The 18,161-nt window shown below is 36.3% G+C and overlaps 1 protein-coding gene across 1 annotated transcript in view; it reads right to left on the reverse strand.

Moving 5' to 3' along the window:
* Positions 1–430: 430 nt before the first annotated feature.
* The window catches only part of sema3c (sema domain, immunoglobulin domain (Ig), short basic domain, secreted, (semaphorin) 3C), a 161,938-nt gene continuing 144,207 nt past the window's right edge, over positions 431–18,161 (reverse strand). The window contains exons 14-18 of the mRNA XM_039761054.1: positions 17,851–17,892; positions 17,240–17,397; positions 6,849–6,916; positions 2,998–3,128; positions 431–2,696 (exon numbers count right to left, since the gene is read on the reverse strand). Of these exons, the coding sequence (XP_039616988.1) occupies positions 2,292–2,696; positions 2,998–3,128; positions 6,849–6,916; positions 17,240–17,397; positions 17,851–17,892 (804 nt within the window). The 3' untranslated portion in view covers positions 431–2,291. The remainder of the gene's footprint in view (positions 2,697–2,997; positions 3,129–6,848; positions 6,917–17,239; positions 17,398–17,850; positions 17,893–18,161) is intronic.

Raw genomic sequence — 18,161 nt, forward strand, 5'->3', positions numbered from 1 at the left:
CACAGGGCACCAGTTCATTGCAGGTCCCACACAATCAAAGGAAGAACGTGCAAACTCCACACAAACATAACACCCATGCACAGGATGTGAATCCAGGACATTCATACTGTTATAATTTAAGATTACTTCCTAACATGAATTCTAATGGAGAGTAGTGTATCCTTAACTGCTGAAGCAAAAAACCTGTTTCTGTAGAAAAATCCTGCTTCCATTTATTTTTATTTGCACCTTTTTTCTAATCAAAATATTCAAAATATGTCCTGCTAAATATTACATTTTTTATGAAAACAGATATAAAACTGTTATTTAAAATTATTTATACTCTAGCATTTACTCCTGTCATTCACTAACAAGTGTTATCTCTAGGATTAGTCATTTATAAAAGCACTTTCATGCATAATTAATAAACCGGACTCCCCAATGTATTTCCTTTTTTTTTTTCATAAGTGCACCTTTTTCCATTCTCTTACATTTTTAAAATGATTACTAACCTCCAGATTTGAATTTAAGTAAATCTCTATGAAGACAAAGGACTACATTACAATCTATAATGTACAAGTGCTTCCACCTTTACTAAGCTTTTTATATAAATACAGTGTAATCGTAATGATTTTGTCTTTACTCAATGCTGTGTCCTAAATATCTTAAGTAGGTCAAATACACCTTAGTCAAAAACCTTTGCAAAAGTCCAGTGAAAATATCCTACATGAGCGTATATGGCAAGAATATCTACAAAAGTAATCAAATTCATAAAAATAAGCACGAATGGCTAAACAATAAAAAATGACATTAAGTGTAAAATATATCCATTAAAGTACAGCTGGATATCCCTCTGTTATCAATGAAGTTTATAATACAGTGTCACTTCAATGCAACATTCAAGAAAATAAAAAAATATTTATTTTCATTATTATGCCAGATACTAAGCAACAGATTGAATAAAATAAATAGTAATCAAATATTTCTAATATGTCAAAGCTGTAACAACTACGGGAATGTATTGAAAGAAAGTGATCATCCTCACATTGGAGAAAAAGTTCAGAGTTTAATGCTAATACAATAATACCCATCAAATTATTTTCTGAACCAACTTATTCCGTTTTCCGGGTGCATGGAGCTGGAGCCGATTCCAGCAGCATCAGGCACAAGGCAGATGGGGTATCAGAGTATCATGGTGCCCGCTCAGTCAGAACAGGACAATTAAGAGGGTCCAATAAGCCTAACCTGCACTTCTATGAGGTGCATGAGAAGAAATGGAATATCTGGGGCATCATTCATCGAGGCACAAAGAAACCACGTGGGGACAGTGATGGGGCTCTCCTGGAGCTGTGAGTCAGTTATGTTTAGCACTGAGTCACAGTGCTGTCTAACATGTTAATAATACTGATTTTGTTTTTACACCATTCAAAAAAAACATGCATTTTTACCTCCCATTCACAGTGACTTAACATAAAGTGTGTAAAATCTCAGTGCACAATACAATTTATATAAAATGTCTAATCAATGTAAGTTACACGCTAAGTTTTGTTTTCCTAGCTCCTTGCAGAAACCAGACACTGTAATAATATTATGATCACACTTTTTGCATTCTAAGCATACAGCTTATTTGTATTTTGGTAATGAGTTTGAATATCCACTTGCTAAGGTTCATTTACACAGTTGCTGGTTGTAAACTGTACAGCAAATTACATACACCTTCACCACAAAGTGAAAAAGAAGCAAATGTAGAAGGATCAGTAACTCATAGGTAACATGTGCACACACATTCACAGATGAGGTTCAAGAAGATGAAGGTTTTCATTTTCTTTATACATATTCTTCCCTTTCCATTATAGCCAATAACTCACAGCAGCTGCGCCTGTGAACAGGTGTTTCTCCACATGCCTCCTGGAAACTCCAGCAATTTTTCTGTTACACATTTTTTGATTTTTTGTTGGAACAATTGCCTTGTGAAATAGCAAGAGGATCTTGTTTCAATAACAGCTTTATCTAAACCAAGCATTCTTCCCATATTCTGCGAGGAAATATGAGAAGCAATAAATCCATAGTATGCAATACTGCATATAGTGCAGCATGACTCCCACAGATTCACAACGGTATTGATCTGAGTTTAAACTGCCATCAGAAAACATAGAAAGTACTTTACTGTTGCATTTCCGACAGTTATTGTGAAAATAAAATGTGCTGCATTAAATAATCTTACAATAAAGAAAAATTACTACTTGAGTTAATTCTGTTGTTCTTCGCATTTTCACATACATAGGCCACCCAGCTCCCACCGGTCCTTATTTTTATGATCCCGGCAGCTGGTTCCTCCTATTACGGCTCTTCTTGCTATCAATAAGGGGCTTCAGTTTCACTAGATCCTCTTGGATTTTCTGGTCAGTGTATCGATCTCTCTGTCGGTCCTTGCAATACTGATTGATGGCTTGCATTTCCATGTGATTGAAAGGTGCCAGAAACTCTTTTGGATTAAATGGCAGGCCATTCACAGTGCTGGCCCAGGACCATGGAGAGTTTTTGTCCACAAGTGAATGGATGAATTCATTGTTTAAAACTTTAAAATTTATTTTCATCAATGTTTGTTTAAAGCCATTTTCAGTAGACAGGCAATAATACAGGCCTTGGTCGTGATCCTGGACAGATCGAATAAGGAGGCCGTGCTCTGCTGCAATGATTCTTTCGTTGAGCTTCACCTGAGAGGAGGTAGAGTGGGAAACATTATGACATGAATTTAACGATTGTTGTATGTAAAACTGAGGCGTCATTTAAATTATATCTTTGAAGACATCAGTATTGTGTGGTAGATTATAGAATTTTTGGAACTTTTCTGAATTTCTTGTTTCTTGCCTCGGTTATGCTAATTTCAAGTAAATGAAGAGGTAGGTAACACATAAGGATAAGTTTTTTTATTTAGAACACATATCCTGTTATCCAGTAGTGGCTTGGAAAATAAAACTGAGCTCAGTAAAAAGGACAGTTATAGTACAAACTTACTTCTTTTCTCCTGTCATTGTTTCTCTGGACAAGCCATCTGACTGCAGCTTGTGGTGACTTCGGTAAACATTCCAGAAAAGAAGCATTGTTCTTGACACCATATAGCACCAACTCCTCTGCATTTCTGTAAGCTGAAATACAGAACAATCTTTCACCAGACTCACTCATTTAGCAGTACTGAACGTCAAACTTTTGTTCTATGTTCTAAATAAGAAGCCAGATTTCAGAAATATTTATCTTTATTCACAGGAAGTCCCAGTGGAAATGAACAGCACAACCACAGGGATTCTTACCTTACCATCTGAGCCAATACATACATCCGTAGTGTAGACAGTCAGCCCTCATGCAATTAAAGGGTGGACCCCTGTCTTAACTTGCAGGTGGCTTCTTGAGCTGTGTGCAATATAAAGTTTCCTCTCACAGCTACTGCTTTTGATTAAGTAAGAAGGATTTTGCTTTAGAAGCTGTCATGGTTATGTAGGACCAAGATTAGTGGGAAGAGATTTTATTACCTATTTTGCTCTTGATTCTTTTTTAAATACATTTAGCAAGTTGTTTCATACTTGTGTGTTCTGGCTTGGAAAAAAGAAAGTTTCTTATTTATTAGGGACTAAACTCAAAATTCATCCAGTAATATTTGAACCCATTTCCACCTGTTGTGGTCACAGGGTTCCCTAGGTTAACCTGGTAATTATGGGTATTGGTCTGGGGTTTATCCTGAATAGAATGACATATAACAAAAGCTTTAAACTTGACAAATTCATAGTATGAAAGGTATTTGGGTTTTGATAAACAATAGAATTGATATGCATTCTTAATGAATCCATCCATCTATTATCCAACCCGCTATATTCTAACTACAGGGTCAAGGGGTCTGCTGGAGCAGGGCAGGAAACACACCCTGGGCAGGGCGCCAGCTCTTAATGAATCTTTATCATTTATATTCTATTAACTATCTTTCCATTTTTTTAAATGCTTAGCCTATGGAAGGACACTGAATCCTTAATACAAGGCTGGAAATACAGGGCTCAGTCACATACCCATACATGTGCCATAAAAATTACATTGGATATATCAGCATGACATTTTGTCCCAGATCCTCTGCCCCCTTCGAGTCTATGAAGTGTCAATTTCCAACTTCAAGGCTTTTCAAGGAAAATCTGTGGATACCTGTGCAAATGGCTGGGGCTACCTTAAAGCCTGAGTAACATTGCTCTGTATGCAAAAAGCAACAGGCTTCATATCCTCTTCAGTAGTATGAGTGTGGAGTTCAAAGTATGTTGTGCAAGAGAGCTGCCACAGTGCATGAGCTGGCATCAAGGTCAGAACAGGGCAGAAGAGCAAGGCAGCAGAGGCTGTTGATCTGGATGAGTTTCAGCTGAGGCATTGAGACATGATGGGCACAGTAGTGCAAGGGAGGTTTGGTCTGAAGTGCAGGACAATTTTCCAATAGGCACAGGGAAAGGAAAGGAATCTCCCTACTGCAAAAGCAGTTGCACGCAGTGATTGAGAAGGAGAGAGGTAGCAGGGCAGCCTGGAGTAGATAGGAATATGACTTATGGCCAGAGCTTTGGAAGGCTAAACCCCTTCACTTGAACGTCTTGAGCCAGGCTGCCTATAATGTTTACCAGGTCCTTCCAAACTGTTCTGCTAGGATATACTGGAGACCTCAGCATTCCTGCTGTACTAAGAGAATGGCACCCTGGAGCACACCTCGAAGTGCTGCAAGACGGCTTTGATGGAAACAGAGATACTGGTGGTGGCATGATCAAGTTTTAAAAGCCATAGTAGACACTATCAATAGTACCATCACCCAGAATAAGTGCCACCGGCTACAACACTTGAATGAGAACTGAGAGTTAATCCAGATAGACAACTCAAGTTCCTAGAAGTGGCTGCAGCAACATCACAGAAAACATACTTTTCTTACTCTTCAAATCCCCCTAGTAGGTTATATTTAATGAGCTTACTGTTCTTTGGGAGCATTGGTATCTAAAAGCAAGATATGCAAAGCTGGAGGAACAGCGAAGGGAGAATGGGTGGTAGATGATATGCAAGCCATCTGAAGTCACTGGCCAGTCTTTCTGCAAGACGCTTACCATGTTTCATATCTTTGGGGATGACAAGAGAACGGCCATAAAGATCGCCATGGACACTTCTGAAGCTGAGGACTTATCCTTATCCAAATTTTGCTTATATTGCTGTAATGAGCAGATCTTCCAGCCACCCATTCAATCATTTTCTGAGCTACTTTTTTTCTATTAGATTTAATTAAAGGGTTTAAATTTGATAGTCACCCCTAGAAAGAACATCAATCTATTGCAGGGCACATTCACTCTTACAAACACTCTTACATACACAAGGTCAGTGTATAGATACAAATCTGACTAACCTGAACCTGTTTCAGATGTGTAAGGAAACATCTGCAGACAGAAGCCAAATGTGCAGCATTCAAACCAGATAGTGTAGAGCTATAAGGCAGTCAACCTCAAACAAAATTTGAATTTCTGAAATTTTAGTTCATTTAGTTATACTAGTCCTGTCTTTCAATAATAAATGCACATTATAAGTATAAAAATAATATTTTAAAATCTGCAGTCCAGGGCTGCTGTGGGACAATATCAGTTCTGGCAGCACCAGGCCAGACAGATATTATAAGTCTTCTAATATACTGCACCGACTCAAAGCATCCCTGTTTTGGAGCTTTTGACTCACTCAAGTTTCTTTCCAGATTTAGTGGGTTGATCATCTCCTCTTGAAGCAGAACACAATCTGTAGCTCACCTAACCATGTGCACCAGCCTATTTTTTTTGGCAGAGGAATTGCATAGCATTTATTAGTACCATAAAGGTATTCGGCACAGCCTTTGTCATTTACATTCCTGGGATGCTTTGCAAACACATTAACCAGACCTTTGATAAATTGCATTCTTCTAGGCTATGTATTAATAATATGGCTTTTGCGAAGTGTGTTTGTAATCTGTATGGTATGAAATGGTTAGCTGTCACTAAAATATGAAAAGAAATTATTTAAAATCTTCAAATGCTAAAACAAAATCAGTTCCTTCTATTATGTAAGCTATAGCACAATACCTTTGGAAAGTGTGCTATATTAAGATTTATGCATCACATAAGCATGAAAGCATTAAAAGCAAATTTAAAGTTATGAAGTAACTGATGCATCAAAACAATCATTTGTTTTTTATCTTTATTTTATGCTGCAGTTACATAAAATCACTGAATGTCAGTTTTCCTCAAAAGAAACATTTTTCCAATGTTTTTGTCTGCCCTGTCATGTCAACATCTCCTACTGCGGCAAACACGTTGCCTTCAGATTACTAAATTGCAGTGACAGGGGGTCCCATCTGTTGCATTTTGTATTCAATCTGAAAAATTTTCTCTCTTCCTAACAGTTTCGCCAAAGTCAGATGGGAACGGTTCCCTGGGGACGTGCACCATACTGATAAATGATTATCTCCATATGCTGTTAAAGCGGATCATGAGACATGAGGCAGCTGCTGCACTCCACACTTCAGAATTTACTGCATTGTTAATAAATATGTATTGAAATATAAGATATTATTCTGAGAATTTAGTGTGAAGCTGCTTTCAAGGCACTCATAACGTAATTATAAAACAGTAGTTTTCAATATACAACATATATTTATACTTTACTTATGGGTTGACACATCATGAATTTTAACAGAATGTAAAAACAATGTATTATTTATCATGATGAGAACGATGCGTTTGACTCATTGTTTATAAACACTATTCTCAAGTTAAAACGAAAGCAACATGTGCAAAACCAAGCAAAAACAATAATGTTTACTTTTATAGTCATTTCCATACCTTTCAAATTAAATCCCCTACATTGCGTCAATGGATTCCCATGTCTGACATCTTGCCTTCGACTCCTCCTATTTAAACAATACATAAATTGAATTATTATTACATAGATAAAGCAGGCATTTTCTGAACACTTATTAAATTCAGATTCACTGGCCCATAGAACCGAAGCTATAAAAAGGGACTGAGTTGGCCGGTGAAGGAACAAGAAAGAAAGACAAGAAGAAAAAAATACAGGGTGAAAATAAGGAAATTTTTGTCATGCTGTATTCAGTATTTAAAATTCACTTCAGCTATATTACTCTGTAGATGATTTCATGTGCTTATAATTTTTTGTGTGAAATATGTGGGAAGTTCTGTTATGAAATATTTTACTTTTAACCTGCTTCCATCTGTGCATCCATATCCTTCCTGCATTACCATTTTTACAGTAATAGTTTGCATATATTTTACTTATTTCTCTAATTTTAAATACTTCACTTCCATTAAATCTCCTTTTGGCTATTATGAAAGGATTTTGCTTCTTCACTGTTTTCTAACACATCGAAACTTACAGTCCTGGAACATAAGGGGTTAAGATGACAATGAAAAACCATCAGACTTACTCATTATCTATTCACTGGTCATCAACATTGGTCAAGAAAATAATGTATAATAATCATAAATGTATAAGTGTCTGAGGTTCATCTATTGAAGAACTGCATAATACATATGCACCTTGAATAGATCAACTAGAATGCCTTCCTGTACAACATCATATAATCATTAAAACTCTCCCATTGACTAAAGAAGCTGTTAATACAAGCTCCCCAGATAATCTACTATATCATCATTACTTGACTCAAGCCAGCCAACTAGACATCTGAAATCCTTTGAGGCCAGCCTTAACACCATTCCAAAGATTTATTACCCACATCTTGGTAAAACTTTATTTGGCTTTTTTTTTGCCTCTGCTCCACAAACCTTTCTCCATAACTCTGTCAATGAAGTTCCGTCCTAATGGACACATTTAAATCATGCTTAAAAACTTACCTCATTTCTGTTTAATTTTATTTAAATACATCTGTTACTATGGTGTCTAATTGGCTCTACTAGTCCCATGTATTGTCAGGTAATTAGTAATTCTTAGGGACTCTTCACGATTTGTTTCCTTGTAATTTATCGTGCATTCAATGACAATATTTTGTACTTAAATTGTTCCTTTGAACTGTACTTTTGTGTTCATTGATGGTAGTATGTTCTGCAAAGTGAAATAAAAACATACTGCAATGCTGCCCCATAAAGAAAACCATTGCAGGCTGTGAGGTGCTGGTTGTTGGTAGAATAACGTAAAGGGTGCATGCCATTTTTTTTTAACAAATGCCCCAGAAATAACTGTTTCACTGAGATCCTGTTCCGTACAAATGAATTCTTTCTGTACATAGTGAAAAACAACTGTCACACAAGTGCACTTAGGGGACAACCAAAGGGTCCAAATCAGGGCGTGATAACACAGAGAAAAGGGTCAGTAAAGGATATTAATGCCTTCTGTCTTTCTTCCCACAGAACTAAGTAACTTTCCTCCCTTCTAGATGACCTCACTTCTGTCCCAACCTGATAACCTCACCCTACTTCCTGCCGCCTCAATATAAATTCTCAGTCTTTTTATTTATCATTTGTCTGTTTCGTTGTTTACAGCGTTCAAGACTGGTTTCAGTCTTCTCTGACTACAGTGCTAGACAATATACAGGGCCAAACCCCAAATCTTTATTTTGTTTTGTGCTATTATTCTACACAACCTAAGAGGTGATTTTCTTCCTCTTTAGATAGAAGAAGAAATACTGAAGTCTACCAGAGCGACATACAGAAGAATGGCTCATGGACTTCCTACAAGATATTTTCAGTCCTGGGTATGTTTGGAGAATTTATTCCAGAAGTGTTCCCTGACTGGATTTAAATGCTCCTTCAGCTCATTTACTCACTTGGAATCATACATTCAACATGGGTTTAACTGGATGAGGATCAATAAGAAAAGGTGGTAAATAAGTTTGCACAAGGCATTTCATGTGGTAAGGCCCTGGATTGGTTCCCATTGCGAATCTTTTTCACTGCATATTATCCTTGGTCCCACCTATCAGTGTCTTTTGAGAAACAGAATGCTCCTGAGTCAACTCTGAATCTGGAATAATGAAAATTGAAGCCAAAAGTAAACAAACAAAAGTGGTTTGTTAGTCAAATTAGTAATACTGACAAAGTGGTGGAACTGGAAGACGAGAGGAACAAAACAGCAAAGAAAATAACAAACTCATACCTGCCCATAAAACTGTCATCTGGAATGAGCTCCCTTTAAGATACCCAGGTGCTTCCACACTTGTGTACCATAAAGATACATTAATTAGCTCCAAAGAAGTCAAAGATCACACATCTACTGAAAATAAATGACATCACCCTCTATATCAACACACTAATGGGATTTCACACTGTCTTAGTTTAAGGTCTTGACTGCAGTGGCTTTATCTCACAACATTATTCATGGCATTGTCACAAGATGATAAGGGCAAGGTGAAAAAAACTGGGAAAGTATGGCAAAAGCACTTTCTGTGGTGTATATGTAAAAAAGCCTTCTGTTAAGCTCACTTTAATTATAGTGGTGTATTTTTTTGTCTTTTCTCTGCCTTTTTGGATCTGGTCTATACCTAAGTGGATCTCTTTTCCTGTTTCTGTCAGAATGTCTGTATAAGAACTATCACCTGCTCTTTAGACTCTGCCCTTGTATTTTCCCCCATTGGATTTTAGAGTAGTCTGCATTTTATTATTTTTTGGCTTCCATTATGTGATTCTAGATTTGAAGAGAGCCTATCCTATAATTTACTTTAGATTGACAGAGCCTATATACTGTACCTCCTGTCTGACTTTTCCATAAATTTCTTTATGTTTTTGTAATATAAAGACCAAAATTATAATATATCACTTAACATTAATAATGTTCTTAAATTTGGATTTCATCTTTTCTGATATTTACTACATTATATCTGCTTTTATGAAAAATATGTTATGTGATTTATCTTTAACCATGTTGTTTAAAGGCTGCTTATGATAGTGATCTTTATAAAAAAAATATGTAATTTAAGAACAGAGACACCCTCGAGACTTGCTTTCTTGCAGCTAGATAACCCAGATGGTATTTTGATTTGAATTTTCCTACAATACACTGTCAAATTGCAAACAATATCTGTATGCATTTGAACATAACTATTGCTAAAATTTTCTAATTGTATTTAAGATGATCAGTAGCCATTTTTGAAGCCATGGTAGTGTATAAATACCACAAGTCCAGCATCCTCAGATATCCAGTCTTTGTCCATATGGGTTGCGCACGTTCTTTCGATGCCTGGGCCCTGTGAAACTGGTGCCCCGTACAGTTTTGGTTCCTACCCTATGGCCAAGTGGGATTAAGAATTTTATATTAGTATCTGTTTTTTAAAAGAAAAAAAATCTCCAGATGTGTTATTCATAATGATGGATTTAATTCTTGTTGTCAGTATTGTAGCAAAGTAGGGTATAGAGATAATTACTGTGGCAGGGGAATTCAGTGTTAGTTTTGTCAGTGAAGCTAGAAGGAAATGATCTGTGTTTGGTGCTAAGATTTCCTACATGTACATTTTTCTAAAAAAGAACTCCCAGGAACGGAAAGTGGATTGTAGATCTAAATAAATCAAACTAATACCTAACAGTTTCCATGTTCTACTAATGGCAATATAAATATGTTTTTGCTGACCTGATACAGTTCATTCTAGCATATTCCAAATATTTCTTTTATGAAGTGTTAAAGTATACTAAACTTTTATGACAAAATACAGTTTTTTGGGTCACTTACCTCCATGCTTTTTTATTTATTTAAAGCCTAAAGTGTGCTAATGTATGTCTGTATATGTCTCTACTAGCAGTGGACTCATATCAGATTACTGTGAGTCATTTCTTTAAGTACGTTTACTGTATATCAGGAGTCAGGCGTTGCAAATAAAGATACAAAAATCAGCTTACTCTATTTCTTCTTATTTATCTCATTTTGCGCAAGCATAGTAAACCTGTTAAATTGAAAACTACTAAATATTTCCGCAGTACCTCTCTGTCTCTGATGGAGCTACAGTGAATGGATAGACAGATTTTTAAAAACTCGTGTGTATAAGCCACAAATAATTTATCTAATGGTCTTAAGAAATTTCATTTGATGGAACAAGAACATTGGGTTTTAATCCTGGTTGGGTAAAGTCACCCAAAAAACAATTATTCAGAGCAGATCAAAATTTGTTTCTTTTTTTGTTTTTGAGAGTTGCAAAGGAATTATTAGAAAGAACCTGCCAAAGGAGTACTCAGACAGTGGCAAATGATATAATACTGAGTTCACTACAGCTGTAAGAAACAAACTGAACTAGCAGCATTCAAGTCTTTAAATGAGTGAAAGAGTTTAAAGCAAAAAAAAAAATAGAAAAAAAAAAAACCAACCAAAAAGCATGTAATTGTTTAAGAAGATTTTATTCTCTTCTACACATCTACACATGAGTCTTGGCCTTTGAATCGTAAAGTGTAGATGTTATGGGAAATGCATTGTGGTGTTTTATAGATGGACATGTAACAATTGCACAAAATATAAATATGATGATGTCACTTACAAAATATATCAAAGCAACAAAAATAAACCAAAATAGCAACATAATGAAATTCCTGACAAGTTTACTTGAAGACTCGAAAATGTGAGGACTAATTGATGTTTCTAAACTGGCATTGTATTAGACAGTAAAGGCATGTGCATTTATGTGACTTACAGTGGACTGGCCATCTGTCCATGGTGGTTCCTGCCTTATGCTTGATGCTTTCAGTAAAGACTTATCCCATTATGATTGTGAAGGAATAAGCTGATTTGGAATGTGAATGTCTCTGTTTTCTTAGCATTCCTGTTGCCCCAGAAGTCGCCTCAAGAATTTCTCTGTGCACAGTATCGGTTTTGAAAGTAGGGAGGCTTTTACTTAAACTTAAAGGTTTATCCAATCAAGAAGTAGCAAAACCCAATTTGTTCAATCAATAACTTGAGTGAGTCATCAGCAGTAGTTTTGATTTGATAATAAAAAGCCTTTAAGACAGTTTACTTGTCCCCCAGCTCAGCCTCTTTTTTTCTTGCTAAATTTCCTATCATATACTCTTTGACTGTATGTTTTAGCAATCTTACATTCAATATGCTCTAAATTAATAATAATACACCTTCTTTAAGTTTTGGAAGAGAATATCAGATATCTCTATATATATAATCTTCATTTGCATCTTGATCTTTGTTTGTTCGCGAATGAATTAGAAGAAGAAGCACTAGATGGCAGTAGAGAGACAGCTAAAACATAGGCATTGCATCCTCCAGGCTTATACTACTGAAGACTGTAGTACTCCAGTCACACCTCAAAACACAGACATTCAAACTAAACAAATTGTTGTGCTTTAAATCAACTAAAGAGATCTTCATTTAGATCTTGATCTTTGTTTGTCCACGACTTCCACACATGTGTAGACCACCTTCCAGTTTAGTACGTTGTCGTTACTCACGGATGTCAACAATGTGCCTGAATAACGAAAGGGGTGGTGGACACTGTTACGCTGGTTATTAGCTCCTGAGGCCTGGTTAGAGAATGAGATTGCCGATGATAAAAGGTACATGCCTACGTAACATATGAATGAAAGAAAGACAGTGGGTAAAATGAATGACAATGTAACCGCACGTTCCGGAAATTATTATTGTTACGTTGTAGCCAGCGAGCGCTGCACGTCTCACAGTTGTACCATGGCTTGCTCACATGTCAGTGAAGTGATCCCTATTTATGCTTTAAAGAACCTGGATACCTGTGTGTCCCCCTTTTATAACCATTGCTTAGTGTATATTGCCTTACTCTTTAGATTGCCACAAAGCAACCTGCGAGATTGGAGAAAGGTTGAGAAGACATCATGAGAGGAAACGACAGCGTTGTGAAAATGAGACGGACTGTGAACGGGCAGAAGCAGAAATGATTCTACACCACCACATAATTACTATTCGGACAGTGATTCCGAGTAGGCCATTCCTATCCAATCAATATCCAAGGGTTTTCTTTTGTAATTTTGTTTCCCTTATGAAAAACCATAATGCTGTGCGATGAAGGGCCCAGTTCACGACTGGCAGCCGCATTTAAACAGGGAGCCCGTCACAGACAACTTTAACACGCGCAATGTAGTTGGGCGCACATGGCTAGTTATACTGTATATATTTGAGTAAGCCATGTTTCTTATGTCCATCCTGAGCTGTTTTCTGCCTTGCTTCTAGCACTGCCAGAATAAGCTCTAGCAACCCTCTAGTGGATTAAACAGGTTTGAGGATGTTAGGTTATATTTAATAGTGTTATAACAGATTGTTATTGTATATTTACCCCTCAGGTAACATAGTGTCTGATTTTCTTTTTTAGCTTAGAATTGTGTCAACTCATTAGTCGAGCTCTGAGTGTGAGGATGTGAATTCAATCCCAGGAAAATTGGCTTTTAAATAATGATGGGGTATTTTTCTCCAAAACAAGGACTCATGCCCTGCATTTCCACTCAGCTCTGATGAGATCTATACCTCTTTGAAGCAGACATTTAGGATTAAACAGACTGAAGTGTGAGTGTCAGTGAATGAGCTTGACCTTTGCTTGAGTCCTGAACTGTGTCCATGGTATCTTCGTGAATAGCACTGAAGTTTCATAAATTCTTCAGAAAAATAAGCACAGAGTTCTATGCAAATTGGAAATTCTGATGAAAAAAACTGCAATATAAGTATTTTAACTAATCAGTTGTTCATTTTGAAATATATAACTGATCTATAAGGCATACGTTTTCAGTAGAGGTGAAGCCTCCAGTCATTATTTAGTCAGAACAAACAAGTTTTAAATTGTTTAAGTCAACAATATAAGGTGTATTATTTTAAAGGATGGTCTTTAAAAATAAAACAATTTATATAATGAAATATATAAAATTCCTGCTTTTCAGAATAATGGCTTAGTGAGCCTTAGTTTATCTCTAGTCCTATAAAATGACATATATTATTATATTCAGAATGCAGTACAATATACTCTTTTACACTGCATATCATCTAAAATCTTAACATTGTAAATTTTTAGAATTAAAGTGAAATTTAGTTTCCTTGCATATACTGTATTTTTATTGAAATTGAATGCAGACCATTGTAGTTGCCATAAGATCTATGCAGTTGTACATTGGTATGTTAATTCCCTAGTACTGTAATACATTGGACAAAGTCAAAAAATTAGGAGTATGATGACTCATGATGTACTTGAACAGGTTGGGCAGAGTTCCATTTTGGCAGAAAGAGAAGGCCTGGCCTATGGCCGAGACTAACTGATCCTCTAGTGTGATCAATTTGAAAACTGCAAAGGGTTGAAGGGTGGATGTGAAAAATGATACAAACTGGATTAAATGTTTATTGAGAATTATATTACAGTAGATAGGAATAATTGACCATCTGCCTCTTTCAAACATGAAGAAAAATAGATAGATAGATACTGTCACACACGTGCGCATGGGAGGCAGCTAAAGGGCTTGAGTGAAGGCAGTTCGGAGGCATGCCGGGGTGTGGCAGAGTGCACTGACTCTTTTTCTCCCTTGCCTGTAGACAATCCCCGGGGGATTTCATCTGGCTCTCCTGACATCACTTCCGGGACTGAGCCAATGGAAGTCGGCCACACCAGCTCCAGTCCCTCTGATGTCACGTCCGGCTATGAACCAATGGTGGAAGACCACGTGCCGGATCCATATGACCTCACTTCCTGTCTCCCCCTTTAAAACCTGCCCCTTTTCCTTTGTTTCCTCAGTCTTGTTCTGGACTCAGTTGAATGCACTTCAGTGCTGATTATTTGTTAAAACAACTTTTGCAGCCAGGATACCACATTATACTGGTGGCTGCCCCAAACCTTTATCTGTCCATGTCTCGTTCTTGCGACAATAGATAGATAGATAGATAGATAGATCTTAATTTTTTTTCCCAAGGTTGAAATTTGTTTTTTTACAGAAGCTTTTTAATTAAAAAAAAATACCTGCACATAAATAGGTTGATAAGTACATAATTAAATAAATAGAATCTTTGTTATGAACACACACAGGAATGATTATAAGGCAAGAATATTAAAAAGAAAGAAAAAGAACTTCTGATTTGGCTGTCACAGTCACAGTGAGGCAATTTGCAGGTGTATTGTTAGTATAAAGGAGCCCCAGTAGTGTTTCTTGACACACTCCTGCTGAATAATTTGCTGAAAGTACTCGGTGTCAGTGTGTCAGAGTGAGGATGTGCAGTATTGTTTATAACGGCATCTTGTTTTAATTCTCATTTTTGCTACTACCTTTAGCGGGTAAATAGTGTGTCCCATAACTGAACTTTCCCTTTTAATCAGCCTGTTGATTTTTGATTTGCCTCTGTTGAAGTGATATTACCAGCCCAGCACACTACAGGGTACAAAATTGCACTGTCCAGAGTTATAGAAGATGACATAGAAAAAGTCATATCAATAACTGCATGTCATGTACATATTTAAAAAAATATATAATTATGCAGTGCTTGCAGTTATAGGATCATGTTTGCAATGAAGGTCTTAATGTCTGCCTACTTGTTGATATAATTTTTTTTTTTTGCTCGCTTAACTGAACCTGAGCATATCATTTTTTATATTGGGTGTTTCGTTCAAAATCAATCTGATGTTCAAGTATTCTTCTAAAAGTAGATTTTTCACTTCATAAACTTCCTTAAATTTAGTAAAAGGCTTTACAAATTTACACAAAGACAGTCCTCATTGATTTCCATTTATTTCAGCTGTTTGTTTAGCCATAAACAATATCAATCTACAAACACAGTATCCGGATTTTAAGTGATCTTTCTTGCATGACCAATGTTAAGGATGGTTTCTCTTTGACTAAGATGTAACGAATATGGAACATCTAACTGGTAGCCCCCTTTTCCTTTAATCATATTGGTTTGTTAGAGTTACCAACTTGTAGTGTCACCCTACCTCTGTTACATCTGTGACAACCAGTCTGTGTTAAACTGAAGTCTCCCAAGGGCCATTTGTTCCCTATGCAGCTCTAAATTCTAAAGCTACATATTACATACTGTATCTTTCTGAATTACACTGTTTCACAACATGTGCTGCTCTAGATTAAAGAGAATAGGCCATCTTCTACTAACTCCAGCCTCTAACAGAGTCATTGACATAGTAGTTCTGTTAATTTCTACCAGCTACAGCTATCAAGGCTAGGTGTAACTACAATAATTCACTAGCATATCTAACTATGCACATTTACCATTAGGCTCACAAGAATTAGCCTCACAGCCATACACTCAATGCCCAGTCGAACTACATATTCATTTGGCAGTTACAATTGTGGAAACTTGCCTAAAACAGCAGTTCTGTATTATATTATGAACTTACTATGAACTTTGCACAAAATAATGAACTAGAAACCTTGCAGGCAGCTTCACAGGGGCTAATGTAAATTAAAGGCATATGAAGCATTAACACTGTCAATAGCAATCACAGTTTACCAGTGCTGACAGTGCTAATTTAACACTTTCACTCAGGCCTAACACTCAAGAAAGCTACCCTACTGATCTGCAATGGGTCCAAAATCAGAATCACCCTGGTGTCACATGAACTCTTATCGACCATATGCTAAATCCTCGGAATCTGTGTGCATTGTGCCTTGGGTGTGGGGAACTGCTTGGGGTAGGGGGTCTACTAAAGAGCTTTCCCACCAGATCAAAACCTTTGCTCTGCCACTGCATCTTGTTAATTGTGTAGTCCAGATTATAATGTTTGCTGGCTATAATCAGTAGTGATGCAAATCAAAAGGAAAACATTTTGAAATCTGTCATGTTGATACACTCTGGTCAGTAAACTAGCAACATATTTTACAAAACACTGATAACCAGGTAGTTTGATTTAAATACGACATTTTCATGGAAAGCTTGCATTCTTATTATATATTAGACCCACACACTTCATGTCACCACAATTAACAGAAGCACAACAGAAGTGGAGTGGAAACTATGATTATACCCATCATGTCAGTGTCATGTTACAGAGTAGAACTGTGGAACAATCACAAATTAACGACCCTCATATACAAACTGGGACCTGTCCATTATTTAAGTTAGTTTCAGGAGGTGACTCAGCTTTCCCAGATGCCGTGACAGAATAGAGATTAAGTGATGGCATCTTAAGGCAGCCTTATATTTTACCTGTGCTATGGAGTTTTACTTAACGTTTGGAGTGTAACTTTTACACAAGGCATTGTTCTGATTTATCTAAATGTACATCATTCATACTGAAAACTATAAATATTTAAAACTTTACCTTTTCCCTGAAGGATAGAATTTTGAACATGAATTCCCATCCCAAGCACAGTAGGGATCTCTGGCCAAACAGCAGTCAGCACAGGCAGAACCATAGATATGACAACGATGCAAAGACACTTGAGTAATGCCTTCCTCAGAGCTGACATAAAGATGTTGCTAAGAAAAAAAAAATTCACATAAACAACAGCTGCACCCAGTATGACGGATGACGTCAATTGTGTGAATTCAATTGCAGTGATGGCAAACAGTTTTAATTTCATAAAGGTGTCAAAGACAAACATGGCAGAGATAAAAAAAAACAGACATAAAGCACTTGAACAACATTTAATCCTGCTCATTTTGTATTGCATTTCAATAGTCTTAAAGCTGCTAAAAACGGTATGGCTAATTCAGACTTCCGAAGGAAGCTGCACCATTTCTTTCAATCCTTAGAATAGATTCTAAGAATAAACATGCTATGTTCTAATTACAGTTTAAAGCCCATTTATTGACTATGAAAAATACCTTTTAAATTACAGATCTAAAGCGTTGTGTAAAAAATGTACATCACTAAAAAAATGATGTAAAAATGTTTATCATAAATAATTTTAGTTAGAAATTTGATGTTACCTTTTTGGAAGAAATTTTCATAGTTGTTACTGGGGAATGAGTCTGAAATAAAATAAGAAAGGTACTTAAAGAAAACAAGTGTTAGTCATATTTACTTATGTATTGATAGTAAAAAATTAACTTTTGTCCTCTCATTAAATCATGTATATAATCATATATAGTCCTACCTAGAAGGTAGTCAGCATGAACTTTAAGTGGTCTCCTGTTTTTCTGTATTTTACGTTTTACAGATCAGTTGAATCCTCACATCTACAATATTCACTATTTACTCCACCAAAATGTTTTAATTACAAGAGTTATGTCTAATTTTG

Source organism: Polypterus senegalus, chromosome 8, assembly GCF_016835505.1.
Source record: "Polypterus senegalus isolate Bchr_013 chromosome 8, ASM1683550v1, whole genome shotgun sequence".
NCBI classification, from domain to species: domain Eukaryota; kingdom Metazoa; phylum Chordata; class Cladistia; order Polypteriformes; family Polypteridae; genus Polypterus; species Polypterus senegalus.